Below are 14,596 nucleotides of genomic sequence, written 5' to 3'. Positions count from 1 at the left end.
GTAAGTGGCTCGAAACAGCATATCCAAGACACTCCCTGATGATGATGGCATTGAAACAGAGGATGACACGCGTAAAGCTGAAATACTAAACACCTTTTTACAAAGCTGTTTCACAGAGGAAGAGCGCACTGCAGTTCCTTCTCTAAATCCTCGCACAAACGAAAAAATGGCTGACATCGAAATAAGTGTCCAAGGAATAGAAAAGCAACTGGAATCACTCAACAGAGGAAAGTCCACTGGACCTGACGGGATACCAATTCGTTTCTACACAGAGTACGCGAAAGAACTTGCCCCCCTACTAACAGCCGTGTACCGCAAGTCTCTAGAGGAACGGAAGGTTCCAAATGATTGGAAAAGAGCACAGGTAGTCGCAGTCTTCAAGAAGGGTCGTCGAGCAGATGCGCAAAACTATAGACCTACATCTCTGACGTCGATCTGTTTTAGAATTTTAGAACATGTTTTTTGCTCGCGTATCAAGTCGTTTCTGGAAACCTTGAATCCTACTCTGTAGGAATCAGCATGGATTCCGGAAACAGCGATCGTGTGAGACCCAACTAGCTTTATTTGTTCATGAGACCCAGAAAATATTAGATACAGGCTCCCAGGTAGATGCTATTTTCCTTGACTTCCGGAAGGCGTTCGGTACAGTTCCGCACTGTCGCCTTATAAACAAAGTAAGAGCCTACGGAATATCAGACCAGCTGTGTGGCTGGATTGAAGAGTTTTTAGCAAACAGAACACAGTATGTTATTATCAATGGAGAGACGCCTACAGGCGTTAAAGTAGCCTCTGGCGTGCCACAGGGGAGTGTCATGGGACCATTGCTTTTCACTATGTATATAAATGACCTAGTAGATAGTGTCGGAAGTTCCATGCGGCTTTTCGCGGATGATGCTGTAGTATACAGAGAAGTTGCAGCATTAGAAAATTGTAGCGAAATGCAGGAAGATCTGCAGCGGATAGGCACTTGGTGCAGGGAGTGGCAACTGACACTTAACATAGACAAATGTAATGTATTGCGAATACATAGAAAGAAGGATCCTTTATTGTATGATTATGTGATAGCGGAACAAACATTGGTAGCAGTTAATTCTGTAAAATATCTGGGAGTATGTGTGCGGAACGATTTGAAGTGGAATGATCATATAAAATTAATTGTTGGTAAGGCGGGTACCAGATTGAGATTCATTGGTAGAGTCCTTAGAAAATGTAGTCCATCAACAAAGGAGGTGGCTTACAAAACACTCATTCAAACTATACTTGAGTATTGCTCATCAGTGTGGGATCCGTACCAGGTCGGGTTGACGGAGGAGATAGAGAAGATCCAAAAAAGAGCGGCGCGTTTCGCCACAGGGTTATTTGGTAACCGTGATAGCGTTACGGAGATGTTTAGCAAACTCAAGTGGCAGACTCTGCAAGAGAGGCGCTCTGCATCGCGGTGTAGCTTGCTCGCCAGGCTTCGAGAGGGTGCGTTTCTGGATGAGGTATCGAATATACCTCCCGAGGAGATCACGAATGTAAAATTAGAGAGATTCGAGCGCGCACGGAGGCTTTCCGGCAGCCGTTCTTCCCGCGAACCATACGTGACTGGAACAGAAAAGGGAGGTAATGACAGTGGCACGTAAAGTGCCCTCTGCCACACACCGTTGGGTGGCTTGCGGAGTATAAATGTAGATGTAGATGTAGAAAGACCTCCTTCAGTTTTAAAAGGGTGTAGCGCAGCAAGCAAGTGAGGTGCTGTTTATTCATACTTAAATTTGTCACTTGAGTTTGCCGAGCTTTTTGTCTTTTTAAGTAATTTTTTTCATAACGTGAATTCCTTTCTTTAAATTGTACCTAGTAACTGAGGTGCTGTGTTTTGTTTTAATATTTAAATTTGTCAGTTGGTTTGGCAATTAACTTCTCTTGCTCCTTCTCTAGTTAAGAAGCGGTTTTAGTGTAAATTAAAAGCCTAGTCTTTAAATCAGGTAACTACGCCGAGTTCTGATGTTATTAAGGACTAAGACATTTTATTCACGTTGTTTGATTGTTATAAGTGCTTAACAGTTGTTGTGTTGCAATAGTTGTTATTATTACGTGTGGAAATTGTGTTGATGTAAGGCCAAACCAACAGCCACAGAGGTGGCATGGACGAGTGGCAACCGCCCATTGTCCAATCTGAAGTTAATCCCTTCTTGTAAAAGGGACTGATCTACTTGCCATTGCATTTCTTATCTTTCAAGTGATTTGATTTGTTGATAATTGTGAATATTTGGGTTGGGTTGTTTGGGGGAAGAGACCAAACAGCGAGGTCATTGGTCTCATCGGATTAGGGAAGGAAGTCGGCCGTGCCCTTCCAAAGAAACCATCCCAGCATTTGCTTGGAGAGATTTAGGGAAATCACGGAAAACCTAAATCAGGATGCCTGGACGCGGGATTGAACCGTCATCCTCCCAAGTGCGAGTCCAGTGTGCTAACCACTGCGCCACCTCGCTCAGTTGTGAATATTTGTTTTCTCAAAATTTATCGTGGAGTTTACCTAAAGAAATTTTAAAACTTATGGTAGTTTTGAAGGTTTTAAAGTTGTCATTTTAATCTACTATAAAGTTATTTACATTTTTTTGATATTTGATTTTAATGCTAGGTCTTCCGTAAATATAAATTTAAACTGTCATTGTTTTTCAGGTAAAAGAAAGCTATGCATAGAGTCTAATAGTTGTTAGTAATTGTGATGTGAAATTAGCAGCCTTTGGGTATTTAATAAAATAAATAAATAACATTTCTGTTTCCAGCATCACTCCTACTCCATAAGCTAAAAATCAGTTAGCATTTAGAATGATATTTTCACTCTGCAGCGGAATGTGCGCTGATGTGAAACTTCTTGACAGATTAAAACTGTGTGCCGGACCTAGACTCGAACTCGGGACCTTTGCTTTTCGCGGGCAAGTGCTCTACCATCAGAGCTACCCAAACACGACTCACGACCCGTCCCCACAGCTTCAATTCTGCCAGTATCCCGTCTCCCACCTTCCAAACTTCACAGAAGCTCTTCTGCGAACCTTGCAGAACTAGCACTCGTGGAAGAAAGGATAGAGCGCTTGCCCGCTTACCCGCGAAAGACAAAGGTCCCGAGTTCGAGTCTCGGTCCGACACACAGTTTTAATTTGCCTAGTTAGCATTTGGCCGATTAAAGCTGTATGGAATAAATTAAATTATAATATTTTCCAGTGTATAGTCCCAGCGATACCTGTTTCACTCATAGCAAAATATTTTTTAAAAAAATCCCTGAAAACTATCAAAAAAAAAAGTCTGTGGATTTCGGGTTGACCCTGCAAGATTGCAAAGCATAGCAGTTTTTTTCACCTGGGAAGGCAGCAGGAAATGAAAAATTCCATAATACATGATAGATGTCACACTTATTAAAATATTTCGAGTGGCAAGCAAGCTTCGAAAAAGCTACGACGTCCCTTGAAGATGTCCTCCACACAAGAGGAGAAACGGTTTTAAACAACAAATTCATCCGACCACGATATGCCATAATAACTCGGACATTTCCGACTGTGAAAGTATACATTTTGCACATGATAAATGAACGGGGCCTTAGAATTACAAAATTATTCTACGGCTAAGCAAAAAAAAAAAAAAAAAAAAAAAAAAAAAACCGATGAATGACATCCATTGTGTACATTGTTCAGAAATCATTCCTTTCTTTTGCATACGTCGATGAGGACTGTTAAATTAGAAAGCTATAGATCAGATGTGTAGTTTTAACTGCTAGCCCATTTTTATCCTGTTAGATTGGCGGCATTTGCTACGTTTGGTCCTAGTCCAGGCGCAGTTTCATTGTAGTTGACCGAAGAACGTACCTGGTGCTATCCGACCTGACTCGGAAGCGGGCCCTCGGTGCAGCACGTCCTTGACGAAGATGCCGTCCCTCATGTTGCCGCACACCGTGAAGCCCAGGCCAGTGAAGTCGTGGCTCCGTAGCGAAACAATGCGGATGTGAGGCTCCTGTAAACACAACAGTGATCTCCTAAGACTTTAGCCACAAAAATCGGTTGTGACTATTTGAAACGTATGTACGTACACGTACGTTCTGTAGCACAAATTTCTCGTTAAAAAAAGGAAAAAGGATTTTCCTTGAAAATTCCGGCTTATAAGCAACTGGAAATACTCTGTCGCCAAATTTAGATGTGAGCCGTGGAAAAAATTGCTGTTTTGAAGAGCGCGCTGTAGCGCGTTGTGTGAAGCAGTCGCCCTCCGTTTCTAGCGATGGCGCCGCTGTGGCAATCGCAGCTTTGGTGTCTCCCTCTGGTGGGAAAGGGGAAAGGTAGCCTGTTCACGTCACGTGCATTTAAGGGGCGCCAAGAGATCGCTAGGCGGCGAGTCTGGTTAGTTGATCAGCCGGGTCAGTCAGTGTCTGTCTGTCGTCCGGAGTGCTAGTAAGTGTTGGGTCACCAGTCTGCTCGAGTTGCTCGGGCAACGGTTTTTGGCGGTTGGATCGGTCCCTTGCGCACTGGGACACAAGATGACTTGCGCGTTTTGAGCGTCGGCGCATGTGAGGTCGCCACGTCAGTCCAGTGGCCTGCGCCGTATAGCGAGGGCTAGTGGCTTCGCGGCCGACACGAGAGTAACAGGAGTCAACGCACGACATCGGTTTGGCCGGTGCGAGCTGCGACGCCGTGAGACGGGAGATCGGCGCGCCTTCCTGCGTCCGTTGAGCGGACGGTTAGAGAGAGCGTTTTGGGAGTGTTGCGCTAGGTCTTCGCCAGACATCGCAGGTTATTAAAAGTTTAAGTCATTCGTCATATGTTGTTTCATTCACTTGTTCAATTCTACGTGTGTTCTTGGTCAGTCTCTTGTCCGCAGCTTGCTCTTCTGTCTCTCGTCCGCATTTGTTAGGCAGTTAGTGTCTGTCTGTCGGTCTGCCGTACGTTAATAACTGCCTTTGTCATGTTTGTCGGATTCGGTGTTAACGAATTTATTCCTTGAAGTGTAACGGCCGAATTCCTGAAATATGTTTTTATCTTGCCTATCTTCTTGAGAGGCGGTATATGTGTAATGTAGAGCATGTTTGTATATTTTATGTAAGACTGCATTTCATGGGTTTTTATTTAAATGGTCATTTTAGTATATAAAGTTGCCGCCAACCTTCCACCATAAGAGTTTTTTTTTTTTTTTTTTAAATCAAGTTGCACCTTCGGCGGCAAGTTAATTTTTCTAATGTTAGTGTTTTGTACCATTTCCATTCCTCCTACGGAGTGAATAGTTTATGTGCTTCTGTGAGTTGTTTAAATTTTTAGTTTTAACTAGTCTGGTGCGTTGCAGATTTGCACCAGTGCTGTCTTTCAGAGGTTGTTATGAGCGCTCGTGACTACGGCCGTGTCAAAAGGCAGCGGCGAGGTTCTCAGCCCGAAAGCTCATTCAATATTTGTTCTTTCTGCCTCTGAATAAAATTGTAACTTGATATTTTAAGGGTGCTTTCTGATTATAATTTTAAATCTGTTTTTTAAAGCCTTTAAGGAGTAAAATTTCCATTTGTTGAAAAAAATTTAATTTATTGTCATCAGCTTCCACGCTCACATAGCGTGATTACATGTGATAATGTTCTTGATGAAATGAAATGTCGCGTGGCGAGGCCCTCCCGTCGGGTAGACCGTTCTCCTGGTGCAGGTCTTTCGATTTGATGCCACTTCGGCTACTTGCGCGTCGATGGGGATGAAATGATGATGATTAGGACGACACAACACCCAGTCCCTGAGTGGAGAAAATCTCCGACCCAGCCAGGAATCGAACCCAGGCCCTTTGGATTGACAGTCTGTCGCGCTGACCACTCAGCTACCGGGGCGGACATGGTCTTGATGAATCGTTAGTAAACAAAATAAATTCTTAAGAAAAGATTTGAAAGTAAATTCACGGTTCAATACATTCTAACCAGTGTTGCATAAGATGTGATCACAACATTGGAAATAATGCAAACTAGGGGGGAAATAAACAAAAGATACATAATTTTCTGAATTCTTTGATGTTTACGTTGATAAGAACCTGAAGAGATGTTATAGATAATCTTAAACTTTTAAGCTCACCAAATTTTAAGTTGCGGGTAATGTAAAATTTACGAGATGAAAATATCAAAGAGTTCACTTTTGCTATTTCCATGAGAGAATTTCTTATGGCATCGTGACATGGCATCGTATCATCGTGATTGAGGAAATAGTTTTCTGTTGTACAGAAGCATGTAGTAAGGATAATATATCGTGTACTCTCTTGTAGAGAGCTCTTTAAGCAGTTGGGATATCGATGTCTCCCTTATAAACATTGTCATCATCAATTAAATGCAGTAACATTCATAAGTATTGTCACGCTGTTACCACAGTCAAGTCCAAATCCGAAAGCAGGATCGTTTATGAAATACGAGGACGTGTTCAAAAGTAATGTTTACGAATTTTTATGCGGCGACTCTTAAACCTTTTTAAATAAAACAAATGGTGTTAACATTCTCCATTTTTATTTTTCATTTCTACATACATTGAAGAGCCAAAGAAACTGGTACACCTGCTTAATGTCGTGTAGGGGCCATGTGAGCACGCAGAAGTGCCGCAACAAGACGTGGCATGGACTCGAGTAGGGTCTGAAGCAGTGCTGGAGGGAACTGACACCATGAATCCATAAATCCGTAAGAGTGCGAGGGTGTGGAGATCTCTTCTGAACAGCGTGTTGCAAGGCCTCCCAGATATGCTCAATAATATTCTTGCCTGAGGAGTCTGCGGTCAGCGGAAGGGTTTAATCTTAGAAGACTGTTTCTGGAGCCACTCTGTAGCAATTTTCGACGTGTGTAGTGTCGCATTGTCCTACTGGAATTGCCCAAATCCGTCGAAATCCACAATGGACTTGAGTGGCTGCAGGTGATGTTTACGTACGTTTCACCTATCAGAGGCGTATCTAGACGTATCCAGGGTCCCATAACACTCAAACTGTACACGTCCGACACCATTATAGAGCCTCCACCAGCTTGAACAGTCCCCTGCTGACATGCAGGGTCATGGATTCATGAGGTTGTCTCCGTACTCGTACACGTCCATCTGCTCGATAAATTTGAAACAAGAATCCTCCGAACAGGCAACATGTTTCCAGTCATCAACAAACCAATGTCGGTGTTGACGAGGCCAGGCGAGGCGTAAAGCTTTGGGTCATGCAGTCATTAAGGATACAGAAGCGGGCCGTCGGCTCTGAAAGCCCATATCGATGACATTTCGTTGAATGTTTCGCACGCTGACATTTGTTGATGCCCCAGCATTGAAATCTGCATCAATTTGCGAAAGGGTTGCACTTGTGTCACGTTGAACGATTCTCTTCAGTCGTCGTTGGTCCCGTTCTTGCAGGATCTTTTTCCGGCCACAGCGATGTCGGAGATTTGATGTTTTACCGGATTCCTAATTTTAATGGTACACTCGTGAAATCGTCGTACGGAATAATCCCCACGTCATCGCTATCTCAGAAATGCTGTGCCCCATCGCTCGTGCTCCGACTTAACTCTTGATAACATGCCACTTAGCACCAGCAGCAAACGATCTAACAACTGCGCCATACACTTGTTGTCTTTTATAGGCATAGCCGACCGAAGCGCAATATTCTACCTATTTACATATCTCTGTATTTCAGTAGCCATACTTATGCCAGTTTTTTTGGCGCTTCAGTGTGTTTGCATTCCTCTAGCGCCAGTGGGCTCCGAGTTGTAGCGTGTAACAAGGAGATGGTTAACCTAACTACGTCGGTGCGTGAGAAACAGCGTGCTGTAATAGAATTTCGCATTCGAAGAGACTGTCCACACTCCGAGAAGTCTCTCCTTCAGCATGACAATGTCAGACCACACACGAGCGCTGCGACATCTGCAACAATCTGACGACTTGGGCGCACTGTCACCTATGAACCTCCCTCCATACAGTCCCGACTTGGCCCCATCCGATTTTCGTCTGTTTCCAAAACTTAAAGAACGACTTCGAGCACTTGACTTTGACAGTGTTGAAGCGGTGTAAGCAGAGGTGAGGTGGTGGCTCTATCAACGAAGTCAAACATTCTGCAGTGACGATATGAAAAAAACTTGGTCTCTTTTTGGGAGAGCGTGACTACTGTGACATAATAAAAAATACTAATACTATGAATGAAAAGGAAAATTAATTTAAAGTATATTACAACTGCATTATTACAAATTTTCTGCAGTACGACTTTTGGCTAATCGGATTACCTCTCTTACATTTCAATTGTAGATGCAGGCAGCAGGCTTAAAAGACACCAGAGCGTGTGAAAAATGAGAAAATCCTCCTTACTTGGTTCCACGTCACTTCAATAAAAATACTTAATACTGATGTACAAGGAAAAATGAATGATGTTTTTTTTCTTCGCTTATCTGTGGCTTACTGCGCATTCGTAATTAATGTATTTGCCAATGCTTATGGTCGATCGGTATTTCATTTTTTTGTTTTTAATCAATTTTAACTTTACGATATCCTGGGAGCTTTCACCATGTACCTACACACTACAATAAGAAATAAATATGTAGACATGAAGAATAAAAATGTAAAATGTTAAGGTTTGTTTTATTTAAGAAGCTTTGAGAGTTTTCACGTAAAAAGTTCGGAGGCATTACTTTTCAGCACGCCCTCGTAAAATACTTATGACTGAAGACACGTTTATTCCTGTCACTGACGTAAACGTAGAATAGAACTGAACTAATGGACGAAGAGCGCTGCTATTTGTACAAACATGGAGCATTCCAGAATATGCAAACGGTTCAAACATAAGAAATGTCGAGAGCCTTCTAGAAATGATAAATACTAAATAACCAATATTTACTGGTGATGGTGTTTGAACTAGTGACCTGCAACATGTCAACAAGCGACGCCAACCGCTACTCCACAAGGTATACTGCACAGCCCGATGCAGTATACTCGAAAGAGAAATGATTTACACTACCCAGGACAGAGAAAATGAACGTGGTAAAGCATAAATAATAGTACACATGCAAAAACAAACCATACCATGTTGTAAATGGTCAGCATGTTGCCATGTTTTTCACTGAGGAAGTTTAAGTCGTATTACTTTTTCTTTTGGCGGTTATGGTGGAGACGATGGAAGAAGGAAGTACAGTGATGGTGGGTGGCGGGTGAAAAACGAATTTAGCTGTTTCACTTTCATTCTATGTTACTGAGAATTCGCACTTGTCAGTAGAACGAGTATAAGCAGTAATTCAGATTGTTAATGTAATATTTATTGGCTGCTGATTCGATCAGTGCCCTAGAAGCTGAATACATTTTCAAGCCTATCCCAGGCTCAAATTTGGACAAAAAAAAGTATCACAGTAACTTTATATGTCGGAAAGCTTCCTTTAAAATTCTCTTTATAGCGATACTCTCTAAATATTATTAAATAATGTGACAGCATTCAGGTTACATGAATTATTAACGACGACTGTTGCTTGAAAACTTGAAAAAGTCTTTATAAGGAGAAGTCCTGGGCAACAGCAACGAAAAAATAAAGCTGTAGTTACACTGTAAGAAGAAGTTGAGACATTCCGGTTATACACCCACCTATATCAAATGGTTCAAATGGCTCTGAGCACTATGGGACTTAACTTCTAAGGTCATTAGTCCCCTAGAACTTAGAACTACTTAAACCTAACTAACCTAAGGACAGCACACACATCCATGCCCGAGGCAGGATTCGAACCTTCAACCGTAGCGGTCGCGCGGTTCCAGACTGTAGCGCTTAGAACCGCTCGGCCACCGCGGCCGGCCCACCTGTATTTAAATAGTGTACATTCTATTACACGGTGTGTTAGTTTCCGTAATATCTGACGCGCGTTTTTCCTGGGATTTTTGCACCTGCAGATTTTTCAACGTTTCTTTGACACTCTCTCACAAATCAAACATGCTATTATAAGTAACTACGCAGGAAAAACTGAAAAGCACCGCGATTCTGGCCACAGACGGAAACCAATCTGACTCTTCCGACCGCTGTGTCATCCTCAGTCAATGGTGTCATCGAGATGCGGCATGGAGGACCGTAGGGTTAGCACCCCGTTGTCCGGTTAGCAGACCTTGTAACCGCTTCTCGATCAAGTAGCTCCTCAGTTCGCATCACGAGGCTGAGTGCATCCTGTACCAGTCCTCTCCCACCAAGGAAAAGTCCCTAGCAACGCCGGTAAACGAATCCGAGTCCTTCGTATAGCAGTCAGCCACGTTGATCATTCAGCTACGGGGACAGAGAATTAACTCCGAAACTTCATGTTAAGCAACTCCCTTTATACGTATCAGACAGCGAGCAGTCTTTCAATAAGCGTTACATATGTGATTTTCAAAGAGAAATGCAGGGTACAAGATAATACACCGAAGAATCGAAGAATGGGGTTTAGTTAAACTTTGTCCTCGTTCCACTTCATCTCCCTGCGCATTGCTGCTACTAAATATCTCTATGACGTGTGACACCAGTTGCGATTCATTAGCTGCCCAAAGACAACTGCAGTGTTTTATTTGGTCAAACACACAGCTTCACCTTTCACACATTTAGAGTTAGCTGCATATCTTTGCACCAGATTAATATCTTGTCAAAATCTTGCTGCATTTTCCAATATTTTATTCGGTTGGCAAGTACTCGTAGTTAACGCGTCACAGACTAATTGGGTGACATTTACAAGGTTGCATGAAAATACCGAAAAACCACAAACAGAACACATTACCAAGCCTAATACGGTATATCAAACCCGCTGGCATTTAAAACAATTTCCAATCGGCTCGGGATAGATAAATACAGGTCCTGTATTGTTTTCAAGGGAGTCTTAAACCATTCTGCCCGTAAAATTGTGCAAATTTCAGATAACGATGATGGAGGTGGATAGCGACCACGCATCCTTCTCTCAGAAGCAGATCGCAAAGGGTCAATAATACTGTGATCTGGTGTCTGTGTGGCCAGGGAAGATGCGACAATTCAGTCTCGTGCTCACAAAATCAGTCCTGTACGACGAGAGCTGCGTGAATATGTGGCCCGGCGTCTGACATACAACAAACATTCTACTGTGAGATGGACGTGATCAGCCAAAATGGTCACATTATGCTTGGCAGGAATGCGACCTTGCAGAGTAACAAATGGGCCCATGCAATACCACGTTGTTGCTGCTCACGTCCTCATTCTTGGGACGTAAACTCGGCCAGCAGTTGGAAACGTTGTGAAATAAGACTGATCCGACCAAATGACATTCTTCTATTGCTCCACAGTCCTGGTTTCACCATGTTTTCTTGTTACGGACGTTTGCATCGCTGGTTAGTGGCTTTGGAGTGCCAGCTTGCACTGTAACCCAGTGCTTCTGGAGCTCCCTTCGTGTTCTCGGTGCTAACAGGGTTCTCGAGTGCGACAGTCTGTTCTGCAGCGACATCTGGAGCCTTTGTTCTCTTACCACTCGTCCCAATGCTCTACAATGACCCTCCGCCACGGTCACCCAACACACATTTTCGTACGCCATGTGACTTAGCGGATGAAGTTATGCCGCTGTTTCTGTATGCTGTATAAATCTTCGATTCTATGCCTTTTGATACACCAAACACTTGTGGAAGCGCCCACCATACGAGGACAAACAACACGCCCACGTTCAAAGTCCCATAGCTTTGACATAATGCACTCACAATTATGCAGAAAGCTGTTCTGACCGTTGCAGTGTACTGAGGACATTATACAGGTGCCGTTCTTGGTTAAATACAGCAGCACAGTTTGAAGGTTTGCTAGCATCTGCATTTATGTTCAAGCCTGGGTTTCTCGTGGTGTTCGTATATTATTTTTTTCCACCCCTGTACAAACGCCTCACACTCTTCAAATACGAAATCAAATTTCTCTCAAGTCTAACTTCACAGTACTTTACCTTTAGTAACTGAACCAGAAAAACGCCAAGGAGAGCGAGGTCAGGGCTATGGGGTGGATGCAGTACGCATGCACAGTGATGACCATTAAAACTGCAATTTTACTCATTATGTGGTGTCACCGCCAGACACCACACTTGCTAGGTGGTAGCCTTTAAATCGGCCGCGGTCCGTTAGTATACGTCGGACCCGCATGTCGCCACTATCAGTGATTGCAGACCGAGCGCCGCCACACGACAGGTCTAGTCTAGGGAGACCCCCTAGCACTCGCCCCAGTTGTACAGCCGACTTGGCTAGCGATGGTTCAGTGTCTAAATACGCTCTCATTTGAAGAGACGGCAGTTTAGCATAGCCGTCAGCTACGTCATTTGCTACAACCTAGCAAGGCGCCATATTCAGTTACTGTAATTACTATCTTGAAGAATGTATTCTGAACAGATAATATTGTGAATCATGTACCGTCAAGAGCGACGTTCATCATTAATGGATTAAAGTTAAATATCAAACTAATTACGTCCGCTTTCTGAATTCTCATTCCTTGTCATGTTCCAGACCTCACGTCAGTATAGTTCTTCCCTCCTCACGCCAGCCTGCGTGAGCTAAAACGCGTGCATTTCGGCCTCCACTCGTAGCACGGTGTTGGCTCTTCTGCAAACACAAAACATTGTATGTGTACAGCATAGCAGGAAGCATTCATGATTAAATTTTTATGTGATTTGGGAGTGTTCATGGTGTGGAATTCAGCACAGAAAGCTGCCACCTGTTGTAGCAACAACGGCTCGAAATCGGCTTGGAATAGAATTGCAATGATTGGGATGACTCATCCTGATACGTCATTTCAATGTTTTGCACTACACTGATCATGTTTAGTTTTTTTGCTTAGGGGTGTTCTGCAATCTACATCGTAAAATAACTGACAGGATACCCACAAAGCCCCTATAATACCACAGATTAACTGATACAGATCATCAAAGGAAGTCATCAGTCTTCAGAGTGGTTTGATGCGACTATTCACCAATTCCTCTCCTGTGCCAACCTCCTCAATTCAGAATAGCTCTTGCAACCTACGTCCTCAGTTGTTTGCTGTATGTATCCCAGTCTCTGTCTTTCTCTACAGTTTTTACCCTCTACAGCCCCCTACAGTATCACTGCAGTTTTCCGTGATGTCTTAACAGACGTTCTGTCTTCCTGTCCCTTCTTCTTGTCATTGTTTTCCATATATTACTTCCGTCATCGATTCTGCGGAGAATCTAGTCATTTTTTACCTCATCAGTCCACCTAATTTTCGACAGTCTTCTGTAGCACCACATCTCAAATGCTTCGATTCTCTTATTTTTCGGTTTTCCCGCAGTCCTTATTTCACTACCATACAACGCTGTGATCCAAAGGTACATTCTGAGAAATTCCTTCCTCAAATTAATGCCTAAGTGCGATACTAACAGACTTCTCTTGGTCAGGAATGGGCTTTTTGCCAGTGCTAGTGTGCTTTTGATGTCCTCTTTGCTCCGTCCATCCTCGGTTATTTTGCTATCTAGGTAGCTGAATTCTGTAACTTAATCTACTTCGTGCTCACTAATTATGAAGTTAAATTTCTCGCTGTTCTCAGTTTTGTTACTTCTCATTACTATTATATTTCTTCGATTTACTCTCAATCGATGTTCTGTACTCATTAGACTGTTCATTCCATTCAGCATATCTTGTAATTCTTCGTCACTTTCACTGAGGATACCAATCTCATCAGCGAATCGTATCATTGGGATTCTTTCCCCTTGAATTTTAATCCCATCAATGAACCTTTCATTTATTTCCGTCATTGCTTCTTCGACGTATAGATTAAACAGTAGGGACGAAAGACTACATCCCTATCTGTGCACTTCGTTCTTGGTCTTCTATTCTTATTGTTCCTCCATAGTTATCGTGCATATTCTACATTACCGTTCTCTCTCTATAGCTTATCCCTACTTTTCTCAGGATTTCGAACATCTTGTACCATTGTACATAGATTGTCGAACGCTTTTTCCAAATCAACAAATCCTTTGAAGATGTCTTGATTTTTCTTCAGCCTTGCTTCCGTTGTCAACTGCGACGTGAGAACTGGTCTCTGGTGCATTTACCTTCCCTAAAGCCAAACTGATTGTCGTCTAAGAGATTCTCAATTCTCTTTTCCGTTCTTCTGCATATTATTCTTGTCAGCACTTGGATGCATGAGCTGTTAAGCTGGTTGTGCGATAATTTTCGCACTTGTCGACTCTTGCAAATCTTGTGATTTGTGTGGACGATGTTTTTCTGAAAGTGAGATGGTTTATCGCCAGTCTCATACATTCTGCACGCCAACGTGAATAATCGCTTTGCTCCAACGTTCCCCAATGATTTTTGAAATTCCAATGGAATATTATCTATGCCTTCTGCCTTCTTAGATTTTAAGTCTTCCAGAACTCTTCTAAACTCTGATTCTCTCTCTTCCCTATCGACTCCTGATTTATCTTCTATAACGTCATCAGGCAAGTTCTCCTCCTCATAAAGGCCCTAAACGTAATCTTTCCACCTAGCCGCTCTCTCCTCTGCATTTAACAGTGTGAAATTTGCATTGTAGTCTTAATGTTACAGCCCTTGCTTTTATTTTCATCGAAGGTTGTTTTGATTTCTCAGTTTCATACATACTAGCAAACATCTTAATGAAACACATCAAAATCAGGATTTTAGCATTGATA

At 42.8% G+C, this 14,596-nt stretch overlaps 1 protein-coding gene across 1 annotated transcript in view; it reads right to left on the bottom strand.

The window, feature by feature from the left end:
- The window catches only part of LOC126266958 (uncharacterized), a 444,592-nt gene that overhangs the window by 41,996 nt on the left and 388,000 nt on the right, over nt 1–14,596 (bottom strand). Inside the window, exon 5 of the mRNA XM_049971678.1 lies at nt 3,846–3,990. Coding sequence (XP_049827635.1) covers nt 3,846–3,990 — 145 coding nt within the window. The remainder of the gene's footprint in view (nt 1–3,845; nt 3,991–14,596) is intronic.

This window comes from Schistocerca gregaria, chromosome 4 (genome assembly GCF_023897955.1).
Source record: "Schistocerca gregaria isolate iqSchGreg1 chromosome 4, iqSchGreg1.2, whole genome shotgun sequence".
Taxonomy (NCBI): domain Eukaryota; kingdom Metazoa; phylum Arthropoda; class Insecta; order Orthoptera; family Acrididae; genus Schistocerca; species Schistocerca gregaria.
This window is presented reverse-complemented; position numbering and strand designations above follow the sequence as displayed.